General features: G+C 36.5%; 1 protein-coding gene across 1 annotated transcript in view; it reads left to right on the top strand.

Moving 5' to 3' along the window:
• The window catches only part of SNX7 (sorting nexin 7), a 127,738-nt gene extending 117,101 nt beyond the window's left edge, over positions 1–10,637 (top strand). Inside the window, exon 9 of the mRNA XM_006830929.1 lies at positions 10,441–10,637. Coding sequence (XP_006830992.1) covers positions 10,441–10,518 — 78 coding nt within the window. The 3' untranslated portion in view covers positions 10,519–10,637. The remainder of the gene's footprint in view (positions 1–10,440) is intronic.
• Positions 10,638–17,522: the final 6,885 nt, after the last annotated feature.

Here is a 17,522-nt window from a genome sequence, read left to right as displayed (position 1 = left end):
AAAAACGGAAATCCTCACCACTGGATCAATAAATTACATTCATATAAATGGAGAAAAGATTGACATTGTGAGAGACTTCATTTTGCTTGAATCAACCATCAACACTCATGGAAGCAGCAGTCAAAAAATTAAATGACATACTACATTAGGCAAAGGAGCTCTGGTAACGTAGTGGTTACGAATCGGGCTGCAAACCACAAGGTCAGCAGTTCAAAACTACCAGCTGCTCCGCAGGAGAAAGATGAGGCTTTCTGCTCCCGTAAAGATTTACAGTCTCAGAAACCCTGTTCAGGGTTGCTATGGGTCGGAACCGACTCAATGGCACTTAACAACAACAACAGTAGGCAAATCTGCTGCATAAGACCTCTTTTAATGTATTGAAGTGCAAAGATGTCAGTTGAGGAATGAGTTGCTCCTGACCCAAACCATGGTATTTTCAGTAACTGTGTATGCAAGTGAAAGTTGGACAGAGAATAAGGAAGATTGTAGATGAATTTATGCATTTGAATTATGATGTTGGAGGAGAAGATTAAAAGTACCATGGATTGGCAAAAGAACCAGCCAATTTCTATTGGAAGAAGTAGAGTCAGGATGCTCCTTGGAAGCCAGGATGGCCCGACTTCATCACTCATACTTCGATCATATTGTCAGGAGGGAGTAGTCCCTGGAGATGGATATCATGTTTGGTAAAGTGGTGTTTCAGAGGAAAAGAGGAAGTCCCCCAACTAGATGGATTGGCACAGTGGCAGCAGCAATGGACTCAGACGTAACAATGATTGTGTGGTTGGTGCCAAACTAGGCAGATTTCCATTCCATTGTGCATAGGGTTGCTATGAGTCAGTACCAATTAATTGGCACCTAACAACATTACATACGTCAGAGGAAGACTCAGGCATAGGTCTTTGGTTCTCTAGTTATTATGTATTTGGGGACATAATTAATGCCACAGTCATTTACTTTTCATTGAGTTTACTTAGATGACCACTGAGTTTAAGCAACTGGATAACAACTTGAATCCAGGTTACACTGTAAACAATGCACCGCATGATACTAAATTTTCTAAGAACCCTTTAGGAAAGAAACCTGTTTACCTTGGCTTAAAAGCTTATGTCTTAGATTTATTGGTAACAGAAGTCATTTTGGAATAAATGTCTAAAATAAAATGTCTCAAGAACACTCTTAGAGAAATGATAGAGATGAAAGGCTTCTGATGCTCATTTGACGACTTCACCATCAGACGTTTAGGTAGCTAGGAGCTCATGAGTGTTTTTGCTGTTGCTACATGCCGTAGAGTAGGTTCAGATCCATAGCGACCCTGTCTGTATAGCGTTTTTGAGGAACAGCTAGTAAGCTTGAATCACCAGCCTTGTGGTTTAATCTGACTTTGCAGTCCAGGGCATTAACCCATAGTGCCACTCATGATAGTAAACTTGAATTGAACATGGCTTACAATATTTCTTTGTTGTAGCTAACTACTTTTTGAAGTTAATCCTTAAATAAATTGATGACATTTTTTCAGGATATAATTGAATTCTCTCCTTACATAGAGAGTTAGAAGGTAAACATCATCCTTTGTATTGATTATAATATCATGTTTTCATATTTCAAGAGGTAAATCTGTCTCTTTCTAGTTTTTTGTCTGAAAAAAAAAAAAGGTTATGTTCAAGCCTATTGTTTTGCATAAGACAGTTTTCAGAAATTACATTTATCATACACTTTTAAGAGGTCAGCTTATTTAATTTATTGAGTTTTTACCTTGGCAACAACATTGAAGTTGGCTTTTTTTCAAAATTTCACTTTTATGATAGTCATATTAAGTTTATGTTATGTTAGATGATACTTCTTACAGGAAATTTTGGAGCAAATAATTAACTACTTTGTTCAACAGCTATCCAAATACTGAGTTCAGTCTTAAGGATACATTTTAAGATAACATTGAAAAAAACTGAGATATCATGAGAAGAGTGTTATCAAAACAAACAGTGATCTTGTAAATTCATCTTCATTAAAAGAATTGGAGTAGAAGAAACTATCTTTTTAGGAGTTTAGAGGGCAGTTATAGAAGAAGGAATACATTTTTAAATATCTATAACAAACTCTAGGAAATTATACAATTTGAACTCAAAACAAAGAAGTATTTCCAATGTATTAAAAATTTCCAAATTTTATGATATTGCCTTATAAGGAAACATGTTTCTTTCTTCTGAAAGGTTTTCATTAATTGATGATTGTTGTTGTTGTTGTTAAGTGCCGTCGAGTCAATTCCGACCCATAGCAACTCTGTATAGGGTTTCTGAGGAGCAGCTGGTGAGCTTGAGTCTCCGACCTTGCAGTTCAAGCAACTTAATTGATGAGTATTATAGATTAGTAATTCTGTTTATACTAGAGGGTCACATATTTGTACTGTTGATGTAACTACCCTTTAATAAAAAATGATTCTCTTGTCAAATAAATTTGAATTAAACAAAGTCAAGCAAGTTTATTTATGAAATAAGTTAGAAGTCATTTTTGTACATATATGACTTGTCAATCTGTAATTATAATGTGTGTGATTTCCATCAATAGTGCATGCTCAGTGTTTCTTTTTGCAGAGTTAGTTTTCCTTGGACCACCTGTGGAATTTTAGGTAATTATGCTGATCTCTACAGCTGCTACTTATTTGTAGCATAGACTGATGCCCAGTTTCACAGATATTCTTACATAGTCACAAGAAGAGAAACTCCAAAATTGAAAGCAATCTGTTAGTCTGTTTTATAGCAATGAGGCATTACCATGACATTCATACAGGTGATTTAGTAGACTTCTCTTGTTGACCAGATTAGATACTGTTTAACTTTTGTGGTGACTGATATGTGACATGAACTACATACTAATCATATTCAGTAGGCTCACATAATACTCCTTAGCAATTTTTTAAAAAGTTATTTGTCATGGATAGTAATTAATTTGAGAAGCATTACTTTAAAATAGTTATAGTTTTAAAGAGTATCTTCATCTTTGATGCTTAGCACAGGTAAGCTTTTTCCCATGTAAAGGCCTAGTCTCCATGTGATATTCAAGTATGTAAGTATTAAAACATAGTCAATAATAGGGTTAAGTTTAAGTACAACAGCGTATGATTTGTACTTACTTTTTAGGAAACCATACAATGGAGTGTTTATTATTTTCAGAGTTCTACAGTAGTATGTACTTTGCTATGCTGTTATTTTAGTAACAGAATTACTTATTGAAGCCTTAGCTGTAGCTCATGTTTCCACATAACTGTGGCATATTTTAAGGACCCCTGGTAGCATAGTAGTGTATGAATTGGGCTGCTATATAGGATCACTATGAATCACAACCGACTCTATAGTGTACAGCTGTCACCACCACCATGACATAGTTTCATATGTTTCATACAAGCCTTAAAGATTATTATTATTTTATAGATGTATATTTTCTTAACACTTCTTATTAAAAGTATTCTCTCTAACCCTGTATATTCTGGAATATAATAATTATTTATCAATTATCTACTAAATGGAGTTGAGTGTTGGTAAGCATAGACAATGACTCTTCACATTTTTTGACTTAAATAATTTTTCTATGGTTAGTTAGCTATTTCAAGCGAACATTGTTTATTAAAATAATATCTAAAAGTGTATAGTTTATAAATCAATAACTTTCTAATTATGGTGATGGTGATGTTGGTTATGTGCCGTGGAGTTGGTGTAACCCATAGTAACACTGTGTAGCGTTTCCAAGGTTATAAATATTTATGGGAGTAAAAAGCCTCCTCTTTCTCCCATGGAGCAATTGGTGGGTTTGAACTATTGACCTTTGAGTTAGCAGCCAAACTTGTAATCCAGTATGCTACCAGAACTCCTTTTCTTCTAATTGTTGTTGTTGTTAAGTGCTGGTGAGTCAGTCTTGACTCATAACAATCCCATATAGGGTTTCCTAGGAGTGACTGTTGAGTTTGAACTGCCAACCTTGCAATTCAAACAGACCTTGAGGTCAAGCGCTTATCCTCCATTGTAATTATGTTTTGTTGTTGTTATGTGTGCTTTATAAATGACACACTACGTACCTTCGGCCAATATTTAAAACACATGCAATCAAACACACGCCACATGATACATATAACATATTCAAAAGAGAAAGTGGGCTTGAAATTAGATATCAAGAAAACTGGATATTTATCTCCACTCTGCTACTGACTAATTGTTGTTGTTTAAGTGCCGTTGAGTTGGTTTCTACTTATATGATCCTATATAAGGTTTCCACAGAGCAGCTGGTGGGCTTGAACTGTTGACACTGTGGTTCACAGTCCAGTGTTGATCCTACAGTGCCAAACCAGGAATCCAACTAAATTCTAAGATATTAGTTATATCTGCTCAATGGCCCAGTTTACTAAATGTCAAATAGAATAATTGATATTCCTTCTTCCAACCTCTTGTCACTCCTCCTAAGTTTTTTTTGTTGTTGTTGTTGGGAAGGGGAGGGTAGAATAGAAATGGGAACCACGGGGAGGAAACGGGATAACTTTTGTTACATGGAAGGGATTGCAACCACTGAGATGAAACCTAGTGTAAGATTTGTTGAATGTAAAAGTGGTGATCTCTCTAGACCTTCATTTAATTCACAATACAAAGTTTCAAAAACAAAACAAAAACCCTGTTTCCAAGTCAATTCGGACTCATAGTCATCTGATAGGACAGACTAGAACTCTCCCATAGGGTTTCCAAAACTGTCAATCTTTACAGAAGCAGATTGCTTCAGTTTTCTCCCATGGAGCAGCTGGTGGCTTCTAACTACTGACCTTTAAGATAACAGCCAAGTGCTTTACCACTGTGTCACTAGAGTTCCCCATAAAATTGTTGTTGATTAGTGCCACTTAGTCGGTTCTGACTCATAGTTACCCTTTGTAGTGTTTGTGAGGAGTGGCTGGTGAGTTTGAACCACTGACCTTTACAATTCAAACTGACCTTGTGGTCCAGTGCTTATCCTACTTTAAAATGGATCGGTGTACCTCAGTGATTCTGAAGTAATCCAAAGGCAAAGATACTCTTCTTTATAGTTTGCTGTACTTGCAACATATCATTAAACAAAAACAGATAAACTTTTAACATATGAAGTGTTTACTACTAAACTGGACAAACCTTATATCACTGATTTTTGATAAGTAAAGGGGAATACTGAAGGGATAGAGGAAAAAGAAAGTATGAGTATATGAATGCAAATTTTGGTTCTTGTTATGCATACCCACTATGGGGATTTCTAATACGTTAGAACTTTTGCAGGTCCCAATTTTGCTATGGGTAAAATGAAAAAACTAAAATCATTTCTAAAGCTTTTTCTAGAAATGATTTAGCTCTTGAGTTAAACTATGGGATAATAAGAAGAAAAGGACCACAAGATGGCGTTTGTAGCTAATGAGTCTTTTTTGCATTAACTCTATCCTGCCATAATTTAACTATTCACAGTACAAAAGTACAAATGAATCATTTACATGATGTTCTTGAGAGATATAGAAGTAATTTTAGAAAACTACTATGCAAATCCTGTGATTTTAAAGTTATTTATGAAATGACAAGTTGACAGAAGATTTTCTTAAGTTGAATTTAGACTTGCAAAATGAAATGTAATGAATAATTTGATCTATTGCAAAATGATAGAAATGTCTTTCTTCTGGCAACTTCATCTCTATTTTCTTTCTGGATAACATTTCAGAATTTTGAAACATGCAGCTCCTGAACATTTTTCTTATTGTTTCTAATTTTAACTGTTTAGGTGATAAAAAGCAATTACTAAAAGGTCACACAGCCTATTACCTTCATTTTGGGCATGTCCAACATTTTTATAACTGCTAAGTAATTTTGTAATGATTCTGAACTAGTGCACAGATACTTACAGATTTGATGCCATCTGTGTACAAGTTCATTTGAGACAGCATTAAAAATAGAGGAAACTCAGCCATATTTCTTTCTGTTCATTTATTGTTTAACTACTCTCTAAAAGATACTTTTAGAGAAGGAAAGTAGAAGTGCAACCATTTTTGACTTTCTGTAATTTATATTTTGACTTTCTATAATGTGTAACAGTGTTTGAATTTATAGAATTCCCATATTCAAAGGAAATCTATATTGTTTGACTTTTATCACATTTTATAATAATGTTGCTGTTGTTGTTGTTAAGTGCCGTCAAGTCGTTCTGACTCATAACAACCTGATACAGGGTTTCCGAGGAGTGGCTCGTGAGTTTGAACTGCCTATCTTGAGGTTCAGACCAACCTTAAGGTTCATTGCTTATCCTATGGTGCCATACCAGGACTCCTTTATAGTAATTGTTGTTGTTGTTTGGTGCCTTCAAGTTGTTTTGGACTCATAGTGGCCCTGTATAGGGTTTCCAAGGTGCATCTGGTGAATTTGAACCACCAACTTTGCTGTCATATTGTAGCGTATATTAAATTACATTGCTTTCTGTGACATATGTGTTTGGTATACATACACCACATTTTGTTTGTTCATTTTTTTTTTAATGGGCATGTGAGGCGTTTCTAGCATTGGGGTATTGTGAATAATGCAACAGAACACATTTTCATTACAAATTAATCTGTTTGAGAAAACTTGTTTTTCAATTCTTTTTTCAGTTCTTGAAAGAACTTTTCAAGTCTTTTGAGTGTGTACCTAGGAGGAGATTTACTAGGTCACACAGTAGTTCTGTGCTCAACTTTTAGGGGAGCTGCCAAATTGTTTATGGCAGTGGCAGCTTGTAAGTGACTGAACCATTCTGTAATCCCACCTACAATGGATGAGGTTGAAATTATTGCTTATATGATAATAGTGTATTTAGTGCTTGAGCGATCACCAGACTGTTCCATTGTAACTGTCCCATATTTTATATTTCCATCAGCACTATACAAGCGCTTCTAATTTTCTGCATCCTTTCAAATACTTGTTTTATTTTTAAAAAGGCATTTATTTTTCTTTTCTTTTAGAACTATTCTTGTAGGTGTCAAGTGCTATTTCATTGTGATTTTGATTTGTATTTCTCTAATGACCAGTGATCATCATCTTTTAGCATGCTGTTTGATTCTGTTGGCTAATAATTTGTTGAAGATTTATGTAACTACATTCATAGGAGGTGTTGGTCTTTATTTTTCTCTTTTTTTGTGCTATCTTTACCTGCTTTTGATATCAAAGTAAAATTTGTTGCATAGAATGAGTTAAGTGTTTATTCCTCTTTTGGGGTGGGTGGTTTGAGCTATTGATGAATTTGTGTTTATTCTTTTTTAAGTGATTGGTAGAATTCACCCATGCCAATCTGGAAATCAGATCCTCGTACGTTCCAGAGTTTACTGGGTTTTTTGGTGGTTGAAGGTTCTGTGACCTCACGCAGAAAGGAATACAGTCTTTGCCATAACCATAAGAAGAAATAATAGTTAAAAATCTCTCCCATTCTTTGCAGTTAACTCTGCTGAGGCTCTTCCTCAACATTTAGCTAGGTTTACACTGGACTTCAGGAGTCCTGGTGTGGCACTATAGGCTAATTCGCTGGACTGTAAAGTCGTTTGAACCACAAGGTCAGTGGATCAAGCTCCCTAGGTACTCCTTAGAAACCCTATACAAGATCACTGTAGGTCAGAAACAACTCGGCAGCACTTAACAGTAACAACTACATACTGGACCCCTGGTGTGCTCCTTGTAAATCCCATACAGGTCACTATGAATAAAACATGTGATTGTCAGAATCAAAATGGCCAGTTGCAGGCCATTTCAACTCACTAGTACTTAGAATATAGACTAGTATGTCATCCATTTCGTTTTTGACAACTTCCAATTTTACTAGATTTAAACTTTGTACATATCATGTTCCAATAATTAATGGATATTTACAGCTATTCCTACTTGTTTTTAGTTGTGTATGCTCTGGTAGCGTAGTGGTTACGAATCGGGCTGCGAACCTTAAGGTCAGCGGTTCGAAACTACCAGCCGCTCTGCGGGAGAAAGATGAGGCTTTCTACTCCCGTAAAGATTTACACCCTCGGAAACCCTATACAGGGTCGCTATGGGTCGGAACCGACTCGATGGCACATAACAACAACAACAACATCAGCAAATGAACATCCTGAAAGGTTTACTCCATTCGCATCATCATGGTCAACTGTACTTGGAGGAGGCAGTCCTTCCCCAGTCACATTTTGAGTCCCTTCCAATCAGAGGGGCTCATCTTCCATCACTATATCTGACAATATCCTGATGCTTTTCATCATATTTCAATGTCCAGTATTCTGGTGCTATCTGGCAGTGCTTTACTGCTATTTATAAGGTTTTCTGTGGCTAAACGTTTAGAAGTAGACTCTCCCTCTTCCACGTCTGTCTTATTCTGGAAGTTCAACTGAAATCTGTCCATCATCAATGACCCTGACAACATTCAAAATACGGGCGACATAGCTTCCAGCATCATAACAACACACAAGCCACCACAGTGTGACAAACTGACAGACGAGTGACGGAAGAGCAGCAATGGTGATTAATAACGTTAAGCATCTTTCTGTATGCTTATTTGTCATTTTTATATCTTTTTTGGTAAAGTGTTTGTTCAGATTTAATGTCCTTTTTATTTTTTTTCTTATTTGAAAGTTTCTGAAATTCTGTCTGTGCTCTAGATACAAATAAGTTATCTAGTATATGCTTTACAATTCCAATCTGTGGTTTGTTTTATTCTTTTAAGGTATTTTTCAAGGAACAAAATTTTAAATTTTTGGTTAAGTGTAATGTATTGTCAGGAGGGAACAGTCGCTGGAGAAGGATGTCATGCTGGGTAAGATGGAGGGTCAGAGAAAAAGAGGAAGAAACCCCCAACGAGATGGATCAGCCAGGTGGCATCATTGATGGACTCAAGTGTGGCAGCGGTAGTGAGGTTGGCCCAGGATCGAACATTGTTTCGTTCTGCTGTGCATGGGGTTGCTATGAGTCGTTTCCGACTCAATGGCACCTGACAACAACAACAATTATATCTAAAGCATCTTAACCTAAGATCTCAAAAAGTTTTTCATATATTCTCTTTTAGAAATGTTGTCTAAGATTTTACATTTAACTCTATGGTCCATTTTTGTATAGATGCACAGTATTAACTGAAAGTTATTTAAAAAATAGGATTCTTATGTAACTTTGCCAAGACTGTTTGTTGAAGACACTGTCCTGTCTATACTAAATTACCTTTTGACAAAAATCTTTTGCCCTTGTATGTGGGTAGTTTTCTATACTCTTTCATGTGGTCCACACAACAACTGTCTTAATTATAATAAAATTAGAAATCATGTAATATTGATCAATTTTTTTTTCTTTCATAGAATTATTTTAGCTATTCTACACCATTTGCATGTCCCTATGAATTTTAAATAGCTTGTCAATTTGTACAGAAACATTCTACTTAAATTTTGATAGGAATTGTTTTTAAATTGTAAGTCAACTTGGGGAGAATTGACATTTTAACAATATTGAATATTCTAAAATATGTATTACCCCGTTTACTTAGATCTTCTTTAACTTCTCCCAGAGGTTAAATCTCTTTTCTCTAGAACATTGTTCTCTATGCAACTTTAGTGGACAAGGTAAACATTATTGGACTAACTTGTCCCTGAATGTTGAATACTTTTGAATGGCACTGTTTGTAATTTCAACTTTCAGGTATGGCACTGTTGGGCTAAAGCACTGGACCACAAGGTCAGTTTGAACCAAACGGTCACGGTTCCTTATGGAATCAGCCCCTCTTAAGAAACCCTTTACAAGGTTTCTATGAGTTGGAAGCAACTCGAAAGCACTCACTTAACAACAATATATATAGTGAATAGAGGATCAATATACAAACACTGCAGGCCAGGCAGTGTTTCATTCTGTTGTGCATAGGGTTCCTGTGAGTCAGAACTGACTCGATGGCATCTAACAACAACAAAAGTGCTGAGGGCAGTGGTAGTCCAGTGATAGAATTCTTGCATTCTCTTCAGGACACTTAGGTGCAATTCCTGGCCAGTGCACCTCAAGCACAGCCGCCACCATCTGTCAATGTAGGCTTGTATGTCAACTAACTTCAGTGCAGATTTCCAGGATAAGGTAGAGTAGGAAGGCTTGGTGTGGTCTACATCTCAAAATCGGTCAATGAAAACTATGGAGCATAACATTCCTTCTTGTGGGTTTAGCACTCACCTATACCACAACAGCTAATACAATAATCACTGCTAATCTTTTAACCATTAATATGTTGTTCCCTTATTTAAAAATATCATCCCTTATTAACTATTAAAGTGTGTAGAAATTACAATGATTTTGACAAGTTGATAGGATACAATAGGGCTGCCTGATACAGGAACAGATGCATCCATATTTATTAGTATTTTTAATATTAAGAGTAACTATTTTTAAGTTCTACATGGTCCGTTTCCATTTTTTTTTTTAGTGCCTTGCTACATGGGAATCCTTCCTTACATCACAGACTGAACTCCACTTGGAAGAAACCTCTGAAGATAAATCTTAACCCCGTTGAGGACTTCTGCGTAATCTTTAGGAGAGAAAATCCATCAACAAAAGTTATTCTTTCTGGATGGGCTGGGCCTTTATAAAATGGATGGAAAATGTTTTACACTATCTGGAAAACCACCAAGTTGAAAACTCAGGTATTCCAGTTTATTAATAGAAATTTGGACATATGCATATCCATACACATGAGGTGGCTTTTAAAAGTTCAATACAAAACAATAAAATTGAAAGATAGTGAAATTTTCCCAAGAACTTGTTGAAGCCCCTCATATATATAAAAATATTTAGCTTAGTATTAATCATGTTTTTAAATTTGTATGCCAATAATTATATAGGGAAATTCTTTTCTTAAATATGTATCTGTGGGATATGCCATTTTAAATATGTTGTAAAACACAGTTTTAATAAAAAAATGTTGAATACAAAATGACTGGCTGTAGTGTACACTTTATCCATCAGAACCTCAAGTCACTAAAGCAGATTCAAATATGGATTCAGTATATTAGATTGTATAATTAAGTAACATAGATTTAGAATATTATTTGGATTATTAGAAATCCTTGTAAAGTTATTTTGTTGTTGTTAAGTGCCATGGAATCTTTTTCAACTCATAGCAACACTATATAGGGTTTCTGAGGAGCAACTGTTGGGTTTGAACCACCAACCTTGTGGTTAGCAGTCCAGTGCTTTATCCTATAGTGCCACACTAGCACGCCACAGTTATTTTATCCCCAATAAATTTGTTATTTTTTATATTTGTATACATATTCTTCACAATTCAGATCTGTATTTTGTTTTTATAAGTTACGATGTTTATCAAATTTATTCTCCCCTTCCTGAAGTCCTGGTGTGGCGCTGTGGGTTAATGCGCCAGACTGCAAAGTTGTTTGAACCGCAAGGTGCCAGTTCAAGCTCACCAGCTTCTCCTTGAAAACCCTATACAGGGTCGCTCTGGGTTGGAATCAACTTGATGGCACTTAACAACATCACAAAGCATAGTTGTAAGTACTTATGGTCTATAGTGATGAAGAAGACATACCTCCTTCAGTTTAGAATCTTATTTTCCAGTAATATTGATCATACAAGAGTGATTTCAGATTGATTTTATAGCTACATTAAAAACCAATAGTTTGGTTATTTCATTTTTACTAATTTTTGGAAATAAATATTTCTCAAGAGTTTGAGTATAGTTTGGGGTATTGGCATATACACAAGTACATGTCTTCAAAGAACTAGACATGTAAATCATGTAAAATAAAAGTATACATATACAAACGTTCTTACTAGATGCCACCAAGTTGGCGTTCTGACTCATAGTGACCCTATGTAAAAGAGTGAAATACTGCCCAGTTGTGCCATCCTCACAATTGTTATGTTTGAGCCAATTCTTGCTGCCACTACATCATTCCACCCCCTTTCTGTTTTTGACTGACCCTACACTTTAGCAAGCTGACAAGTGCAAAGTACCAGAGGTGAAGTCTCATCATTGTCACTTCTAAGGAGCAATACAACAATTCCTCCAAAATAGATTTGTTCATTCTCCTGGCATTTCATGGTACTTTCAATATTTTTTATCAGCATCATCATTCAGATGCATCAGTTCTTCTCCAGTGTTCCTTAGTTTTTGTGCAGCCTTTGTATACCTGTGAGACAATTTAAATACTGTGGCTCGGGTCAGACACATCTTAGTCCTCAAAGTGACATCTTTACTCTTTACACTTGAAAGAGGCTTTTTTGCAGTAGGTTTGCCTAATGAAGTAAGTTGTTTGTTTTTTTTTAACCTCTGCTTCAATGAATGTTGATTATGGATCCAAATGAAAAGTGAAATATTTGACAATTTTCATCTTTTATTTCTATTTATCATGATATTATTGGTTCAATTGTAAGGGTTTTCTTTTTCTTTATATTGAGGTACAATCCATACTGAAAGCTGTAATATTTGATCTGTATCATCAGTAAGTATAAGTCCTCTTTTTCATCCAACAAACTTTTGTCATCTGCATATTGCAGGTTGTTAATAAGCCTTCCTCCAATCCTGATGCCCAGTTCTTCATATAATCCATCTTCTTGCATTATTCATTTGCTCACCATAGGGATTGAATAAGTGTGGTGAAAGGATATAAACCTGACACACACCTTTCCTGATTTGAAACCATTCAGTATCTCCTTGCTCTGTTCACAAAACTGCTTCCTCATCTATGTACAGGTTCCTCAAGAGCACAATTTAGTGTTGTAGAATTCTCATTCTTTGCATTGTTATCCATAGCTTGTTAGAATTCACACAGTCTAATGCCTTTGCAGAGTCAATTAATCACAAGTGAACTGGGAAGAAGGAGAGGCAGACCACTTCTACAATGCTTACACACTGAAAACTGTATGAATATACAAATATACACACATGTAAATATAAGGCAGAACATTTTTTTCTTGAATATTTACAAGTATAATTTTTAAAGCATTTAATAAAATCTGAATCCATTTTTGTGTGTTTGATTACAGATAGATAACCTTTAAGCTTCACTCTAACCCTTCCCCTTCTGCCCTACATCTAGGCAAACAGTAAGAAATCCCTTCTGTTCATTTGGGGAAGTTCAGGTTATATGTTGTTGTTGTTAGGTGCCTCTTTCTCTTTCTCCAACAACTGGTCCATCCTGACAATATGTCTGAAGTATGACAAACAAAGTTTGGCCATCGCAGAACTAAGTAACTTAGTAACTTAGCCTCAACAATTAAATATCATAAAAACCTAAATCTAATCTTCATTCTTTATGCTCTAAAGGTACTTTTAGTTAAGCTTCTACCCTACTCTCCCCAGAAAGCCTCATTAATAAGTAATCATTAATAAGTAATAAGACCTCTCATACCCTCATTGTGTGTGTTTGCGTATGCGTGTGTATGTGTTATCATCAGTCTTGACATAAGAAACTGATGTTGATTAGGGGGTCCATCATCTCCCTGCACAATGTCGATGTTATTTATAGACTGAAATCTCCCACCTTATCAATTACATTTTGAGAGCCATTTAACCACTCTGAACCTCAGTTTCTTAAATGGGTAATAATGAAGGTAGTAACCCCTACCTCAAATAAAGATAATGGTGGTAACTCACAGCAACCCTACATAGGGTTTGCGAGGCTATAAATCTTTGTTGTTGTTAGGTGCCATCGAGTCAGTACCGACTCATAGTGACCTTATGCACAGCAGAACATACCACTGCCTGATCCTGGGCCAACCTCATTATTGTTGCCACACTTGAGCCCATTGATGCTGCCACTTTACCAATCCATCTCTCTGTGGGTCTTCCTCTTTTTCTCTGACCCTCCACACTACCAAACATGATAGCCTTCTCCAGCGACTGGTCCCTCCTGACAATATCCTGGCCTCCAAGGAACACTCTGTACTTCTTACAATACAGATCTGTTTGTTCTTTTGGCAGGCCATGGCACTTTCAATATTCTCCAACAAGTTTCAGTGTCTCTTCTGACATCCATTTTGAACTTTTCCTTCTTAATAACTTTTTGCTTTCTATCTGTATGCTGTTCTTGTTGTCATCCCACAACTCTTCTGGTCTTCTGTCTTTAGTGTTTAATGTATCAAATCTGTTCTTCAGATGACCTCTAAATTCAGGTGGGATGTATTCAGGGTCATATTTTGGCTCTCGTGGACTTGTTTTCATTTTCTTCAGCTTCAGTTTGGATTTGCATATGAGCAATTGATGGTCTGTTCCACAATCTGCCCCTGATCTTATTTTGACTGATGATATGGAGCTTTTCCCTCATCTCTTTCCACAGATGTAGTCAATTTGATTTCTGTTTATTCCATCTGGTGAGGTCCTTGTGTATAGCCGTCCCTTATACTGTCTAAAGGTATTTGATGTTAACAAATTATTGTTTTTGCAGAATTCTATCATGCGATCTCTTCTATCACCAAGGCCATTTTTTCCATCTACTGATCCTTACCCTTTGCTCCCAACTTTTGCATTTCAATCACCGTTCACAATCAACACATCTTGATTGCATGTTTAATCAATTTCAGATTGAATAAGGTGGTAGAATTCTTCTATTTCATCCTCACTGGCTTTCGGGGTTGGTGCATAAATTTGAATAATAGTGGTATTAACTTGGCTTCCCTGTATGTGCATGGATATTATCCTATCACAGAGAGTGTTGTACTTCAGGACTTATCTGGATATATTCTTTTTGACAATGAATGCAACACCATTCCTCTTTAATTTGTCATTCCCATGATAGTAAACCATATGGTTGTCAGATTCAAAATGGCCAATACCAGTGCATTTAGGCTCACTAATATCTAAGATATCAATGTTTATGCATTCCATTTCATTTTTGACAATTTCTAATTTTTCTTGATTCATACTTAATGCTTTCCATGTTCCGATTATTATTGGATGTTTGCAGCTGTTTCTCTTCATTTTGAGTTGTGCCCCATCAGCAAATGAAGGTTCTGCAGGGTTTTCTCCCGTGAGCTTTACTCCATTCCCGTTATCACTGTCAACTCTACTTTGAGGAGGCAGCTCTTCCCGAGTTGCATTTTGAGTGCCTTCCAACCTGAGGGGCTCATTTTCCTGCACTATAACAGTGTTTCTCTGCTATTCATAAGGTTTTCAGTGACTATTCAGAAGTAGTTCGTCACTCCTTCTTTCTACTCGTCTTCATCTGGAAGCTCATGTGACCTGTACACCATGGGTGACCCTGCTGGTATTTAAAATACCGGTGGCATAACTTCCAGAATCATAGCAACTCACAAGCCACCACAGTACAACAAACTGACAGACGTGTGCAGAAAGCCTCATCTTTCTCCTGAGGAAAAGGTGGTAGTTTCAAACTTGAGTTTAGCAGCCCAACTTGTAACCACAATGCTACCGGAGCTCCTTAATGAAGATAATAACTGTATATAATCTCTTAAATCATGGATTGTTAAATGATAAAGTAAATTTACAGCACCTTGGCGGAAAATGGTACTCAATAAATCATTAAACACTTAAACACGGATCAAATGCTCTATTTTTAAGCAGTTTTTATTTTTCTTTGCATTAGTATTCCTGCTGTAGCACTGCGGGTTAATACACTGGACTTTGTCAGTTTGAACTGCATGGTTGGTGGTTCAAGCTCACCAGCCATTCTTCAGAAACCCTGTACAGGGTTGCTATGAGTCGGGGCTGAATCAATGACATTTAACAACAACAGTACCTTTCTTCAGCCCTCTTCTTTCTTTTTTATCTAAATGGCAGCCATCCTGCATATTCAGCTTTCACACTCACTCACACCAGTTGCCATTGAGTAGACTCCTATGGTGTTCTACAGGGCTTATGTTGTATAAAACTAAGGCCAAATTATACATGCTTTCTGCCTTTCCTTTTTATCACCCAAAAACATTTTGTGAAAATCCTTTAAAGTCAAAAATAGCTCTAACACATTTAAAAATGTATTTTAAATGACTGCAAACTACTCTATGATGTGAATCTCTAGTATTTTATCCTACCATTTTTTTAATAGATATCATTTGCTTTGGTCCTAATTTTTATTGTTATGATTTTTTACCCCTAATAATTTTACAGTGCTTAATTTTGTATATGTACATTTAGTAAGAATTTATTTTTATTCCTATCTAATTTCTGTCCAGTATTAAATGACCTATGGAATTATTTTAATAGACTGTATTATTATCATTTTTTCTAATGATCACAGTGCTAGGAGGAGTAGAAGAACTGTGGAAGGTTTCTAATAGACGTAGCTAGTTTGAGATGTGTAAGATTAGGGTCAGTGTTGCACAACAAGCTGTTTGCTGGGGCTAAAATATTGGCAGCTTTCATGTAGAGGGCAGTGCCCACAGCAGAAGGCAAGTGATACAGAGTGCCACCCAAAGGGAAGAGAGCAAGAAAATCCTAAGAGAGAGGATCAAGTTGACACAATGGGTAAGTGCTGAACTGCCAACTGAAAGGATGTTGATTAAAACTCAACCAGTGGCTTTGCATGAGAAAGAGCTGTTAAACATTACATCTTAGAAAACATGATGAGGCAGTTTTACTTTGTCACATGAGGGCAGTGAGTTAAAAATCAGCTCAACAGTTCCTAACAATAACATCATATGTAGGTCTAGATCATGTCCCATAGTAGTGAGGTGACTCCGAGAGCTCCTAAGGACACCAATGTCTTGGGATTCTTGTCACTAAATGGTTTTATTAATCTAGAGCTGTGGTTGTTAAGTGCTGTCAAGCTGGTTCTGACTCATAGCAAGCATGTACCGGGTTTCTGAGGAGCGGTTGCTGAGTTTCGGCAACCGACCTGGCTATTCAAACGATCTTGCGGTCCGGTCCAGTGCTTATCCTACAGTGCCACACCAAGACTCCTAGAGCTAACAACTATTAAAGGAACCCTGTTGGTACAATGGTTAAGGGTTTGGCTATTAACCAAAGGTCATCAATTCAAACTCATCAGCTGCAACTCAGGAGAAATATGTGGCAGTCTGCTTCTGTAAAGATTTACCACTTTGGAAGCTCAAGTAGACAATACTACATTGTCCTATGAGAACCCTATGAGTTGATAGCAAAGTTTTTTTGCTTTGTTTTGCTTTTGGTTGAAAAGATATTGGACACATGTTTGTGGGAGATATAAAACATTGGTTTGGTTAGATTTGGTTGTGTGACACCGAGTCGATTCTGACTCATAGTGACATTCTATAGGGTTTCCAAGGCTGTATGTCTTTACAGGAGCAGAAAGCCTCATCTTTCTCCCACACAGTAACTGCTGGCCTTCTGGTTAGCATCACAGCTCATAATCTACTATGATACTAGGGCACCTAGTGCAGACTCTTGTTGTTGTTGTCAGGTGCCGTCGAGTCAGAACCGACTCATAGTGACCCCATGCACAGCAGAATGAATCGATGTCTGATCCTGGGCCAACCTCACTACCGCTGCCACACTTGAGTCCATCAATGATGCCACCTGGCCAATCCATCTCGTTAGGGGTCTTCCTCTTTTTC

This window comes from Chrysochloris asiatica, unplaced genomic scaffold (assembly GCF_000296735.1).
Source record: "Chrysochloris asiatica unplaced genomic scaffold, ChrAsi1.0 scaffold00002, whole genome shotgun sequence".
Taxonomy (NCBI): Eukaryota; Metazoa; Chordata; class Mammalia; order Afrosoricida; family Chrysochloridae; genus Chrysochloris; species Chrysochloris asiatica.
Note: the sequence above shows the minus strand (reverse complement) of the source record. Positions and strands in the feature narration are given on the sequence as shown.